At 35.1% G+C, this 4,646-nt stretch overlaps 1 protein-coding gene across 1 annotated transcript; it reads left to right on the forward strand.

The window, feature by feature from the left end:
* Positions 1–166: 166 nt before the first annotated feature.
* Positions 167–3,891, forward strand: LOC109222585 (chaperone protein dnaJ 16-like). Its single transcript, XM_019386927.1, has 10 exons — positions 167–309; positions 547–629; positions 744–855; positions 935–1,039; positions 2,302–2,352; positions 2,879–2,968; positions 3,067–3,175; positions 3,275–3,423; positions 3,508–3,561; positions 3,635–3,891. The coding sequence occupies exons 1-10, from the start codon at positions 229–231 to the stop codon at positions 3,851–3,853; spliced, it is 1,053 nt and encodes a 350-aa protein (XP_019242472.1). The 5' UTR covers positions 167–228; the 3' UTR covers positions 3,854–3,891.
* The last annotated feature ends 755 nt before the right edge of the window (positions 3,892–4,646 follow it).

Genomic DNA, 4,646 nt, shown 5'->3' on the forward strand with positions numbered 1-4,646 from the left:
CAATTTTAAAATATTGCTCCATGAGAATTCGTATTCAAGCAGTTCAGTAATCCGAGTAAAGTTCTCAGCTCTTTTGTATTTGTAGAATTTGGCTATATCATAGCATGTGATTCTAAGATGCAAGTATTATCCCTCGTGTCTGATGCAGATTATGTTGTTTTTGTTGCTGCCTTCTCAAAATGCAGGTATCATCCTGACAAGAATGCAAATGATCCTAAAGCAGCGGACATGTTCAAGGAGGTCACCTTTTCATATAACATTTTATCTGATCCGGATAAAAGGCGTCAATATGACTCAGCTGGTTTTGAGGTTAGTTTTTTCCCTCACTGTAGTCTGTAGGACGAGAAGTTAATTTAGTTTTACTTTTCCTAAGCATATGATGCCTTCTGGTTGATAATTTATTTTCTATTAGAATGTTGTAGCGCTCTTTATCCTAGATCGCTATCTTTAATAGATTAAGAGTTATGTGTAGACTTCCACTTGTGCATTCCTCATAGAGAAATGAAAATGTTGATGCTCTACCTAATATAAGTATTATTTAAACAGGCTGTTGAGTCAGAAAGCCAAGAATTGGAGCTTGATCTTTCAAGTTTGGGAACTGTAAACACTATGTTTGCTGCACTTTTTAGGTCAGTCCGTGTCGCGTGTAAATTTTTATGTTCCTTTTCGGTGAATTCAGACTTCTGCTTGTGACATCTGTGCTGCATGATAATGAATTTTCACTTTATTTGCATTATGAGCAGTAAACTTGGTGTACCAATAAAAACCACAGTCTCCGCAACTGTTCTAGAGGAAGCCTTAAATGGTTCAGTACCTATACAACCACTTCCACTTGGGCAGCCTTTGTGTAAAAAGGTATCAATCTATAAATCCTATGTCATTCACACTTGTTAAAAATTGGTTGCTGCAGAAGTTCTTATCTTCTTCTTAACAGGTAGAAAAACAATCTGCTCACTTCTACTCTGTTAACATAACAGAAAAGGAAGCGAAGGGGGGCCTTGTCTGCCGAGTTTATTCACGAGAAAAAAGCAAATTCAAGGTCTGTCCAATCTAAAGCCAAATATCCATAGGATTACTTTATTGTATATATTTGGTCAACTGAATGCTTGCTACTTGGAACCAGATTTCTAGGAAACTAAACTTCAAGATTTTCTTGCTACTAGAAGTGCGCTAAATTGCTAATAGAGGACTGCTACATTTGCTGTTGCTTTGACAAACTTTTAATTGACAGATATTGTCACCTAGCGATGCTTAGCTGAGTTAGAGACTTAATAATGTGTCTCTAGAATATATTCAAATATTTCCATCATTAGATTGACTCTCTTTTGTTTTCGTGATAAAGCATTCGATAGACATAACCTCTTGGAAGCTTTTTCTCATATCTCTTTCTCACTTGGGTTTGATATACTCATCTCTGTTGCTGTCTGTATTATTCTATTGTCTTAAGGTTTCTGTCTTGACAATGCTGTAGACCTTGGTAATCGGTACATTTATTTCTGTGATTGGTTGATCTTAAGTAATCCTAGAAATGTTCTATGGTGGCAGGCCCCTTGTTAAAATTTTAGGACCTTGTAGAAATGTATTATCAGACATCAGTAGTAGATACCTCATATATGAGGTTACACTAAACTATTTTTCTAGTTGTAAAATGTGGGCAGAGAAAGAGGAAAAGTCTAAGATAATTCTTCTATGTTTACAAAAAGGGTAAAATTGTGTCACCATTTCTGATTTCTGCCCTGTCTGGAAGTTGATCCCAGGAAATTTTACTTGTCATAGAAAGTGCTCGCTAGTTGAATTGTGCGAAGTGGATATTCCTTTTTGGACCGAAAAAGACACTGATTTCTTGGACTAGCTTAAGTTAGGACAACCCAGCATCAGCAGACCTGCGTTCCTCATTTGGGAGTATCATACTATGATTTCCGTCATAGATTTTACACTATAATTTGCTTTGGTTTAATTCCATCAACCCACCAACAAATTCTTTGAATCAATGCAGACTTCGTTAAAGGCATGCTACAATACTAGTTGGGAATATGTTTTAGTCTTGTTAGAGTACTTCAAATATTATTATTACTATTATTTGTATATATATAAAACTTATTTTTCACTTTTATTTTATTTGTATGATGATAACATGAGTTGAGCTTAAGTAGAGAATTGAGGATTCGTATAGTGACCCCAACTTGATTGGGTTGAGGCTTAGTAGTGGTTGTTTTTTAATTCAATCAACTCAATCTTTATCTTTGTGTTGATCTGTTTTGAGTTTGTCACAGTTTGGTCATTTGAATTGTTTGTGTGCAGCTATTGTACTTTGACCAAGAAGAAAATGGTGGACTGAGCCTTGCATTACAGGTTCCATTCTCTATCCATTCTTTTGGTTGCTCCGTATTGCAGTCAAGTAATCTAGATTATCACACTTCAAATTACTTGATATTTTAGGCTTGAACAGATAATGAGCTCCTTTTTTTTTCTTCTTATAAATATATGGATATGAATATCTGTTTTCTGTTCAAATCAAGAATTAATGTCTAGTCCTAAATGATGCACTATCTTTCTTTAGCAACAATAGTAAGTTTCTAAATTCACGTCTCTGCCACATATGCCGAGTTTATGTTATTTCGATTTTATTTAATGACAGAATAGCAGATGTGGGGCAATTCAAATATGAAACTAGATTCGATTAGCGTCCTCACACTAAGTGATCTCGTTGTTCAAATACTACCCTTTTTCTGCATCCTTTTTTCATACCCTCTCATATAAGCTAGGCCATCTGCTCTTGGATTAATCACAATCATTGTTCAAATTGATTCTTATTTGGTTTATGATCCTGGTAGTACTACATTAATATTGCTGTACATTTATTGTGGCTTATTTTCAGGAAGATAGTTCAAAAACAGGTAAAGTCACATCTGCCGGCATGTATTTTCTTGGATTCCCAGTTTATCACATTGATCAAACCCAAAACTCGGTGAGTTTATATCTATGCGTAATTTCAATTTTTAGTTGTTTCTCTAAAGTTTGTGGTCATATGTTCACATTCCTTTTTCTGCTTGAGCTAATGTATAGGTAACAGCTGCAAAGGATCCAGACTCAGCTTTTTTCAAGAAACTGGATGGATTTCAACCATGTGAGATAACCGAGCTAAAAGCTGGCACACATGTCTTTGCAGTTTATGGTATCTTTCCCATGCCGTCCTTAAAACTCTATTTAATTCAATGGAAATACAATACTCAATACTGAATGCTTCTTTCTGTTTTCTGGTTGACATTTGTAGGTGACAATTTTTTTAAAAGTGTGAGCTACGCCATTGAAGCTGTTTGCGCTGAACCTTTTACTGAGGAAAAAGAGAATCTTAGAGCAATAGAAGCTCAACTTTTGTCAAAAAGGGTTGAACTGTCTAAGTTTGAAACAGAATATAGGGAGGTCTGTGCTCCTTCTCATATTCGCCAATCTCTTGCTTTTACTATTTATTTTGATTTTTACTGTATTCCTTTCTGGTTTTGGCAGGTCTTAGCGCAATTTACTGAGATGACTAGTAGATATGCACAAGAAATGCAAGCTGTAAGTTTGAAGTGATTTTATATCCTAGGACAAAGTTAAATTATATTGTTTTAACTTCTTCGGTTATCAATAGATCGATGAGCTTCTTAAGAACCGCAATGAAATTCATGCTTCCTATACAACTCTTCCCGCAATGAAGCGTAGTAGTAGCAATCGAAGTAAGAACAGAGGTGGTTCCAAGGAGGCCAGTGAAGATGGTCCAGTAAGAGACAAGAAGGCTTCAAGAGACCGGTCAAAGAAGAAGAAATGGTTCAACATTCCCTTAAAGGTTGACAAAAGGAAGCCTTGTTAAAATAGGGTGAGCATCTCTCTCTCTCTCTCTCTCTCTCTCTCTCTCTCATATATATATATATATATATATATATATATAACTATTAATAAGGAGTATTATATGGTTATTCATGAGCTTTAAGGGCTGTTATATGTTTATCCATAAACTTTAACAAATTCTACATCATTCTATGGCACTCTCTGGAGGTTTCAGTTATCTTACTCAACTTCAAAATTTTGGTGGCATTCTATGTCTCCCTATGGTGAATAGGAAATATCATACAGAATGCATAATGATCTACATCTCAATATCTTTTTAACTTTCCTACGTATTGAGTACGTACAAGTGCATAGTTTGGTACTTGCCTCGCCAGCAGACAAAATAAATCTATGCCTTCAAAAATATATAATTTATACTCTTTGTTCCCAATACAGATTGGAAGTGCAGATCACATCTTCTGTATATCAATATATTTGCAACAAATGATTTATGATACTAAAATAAATTGCAACCACAATATAAATATGAAGAAACATAATTTTACTGATAAAATGATGCGGGTACAAGTCTGTTTGTTCCCTTGATCCTTCTCTCTCGATCGTTCTCCGTGATTTGAGGGCTTAACCAGTGTATTTCTTGAACGTAGGATGATGCGAACTTTCTTAGGATGTATTTGATCTCCAGGAAAAGGAGGAACAAACGGTGATCACTTCGATGTATTTGAGAAAGACAATATTTGATATCTTTGATCTCTTTCTGAATACTCCATGATTTTAATGGAATTTCGAGATCGTATATTTGATCTCTTTGCACT

The sequence above is a fragment of the Nicotiana attenuata genome, unplaced genomic scaffold, assembly GCF_001879085.1.
Source record: "Nicotiana attenuata strain UT unplaced genomic scaffold, NIATTr2, whole genome shotgun sequence".
NCBI classification, from domain to species: Eukaryota; Viridiplantae; Streptophyta; class Magnoliopsida; order Solanales; family Solanaceae; genus Nicotiana; species Nicotiana attenuata.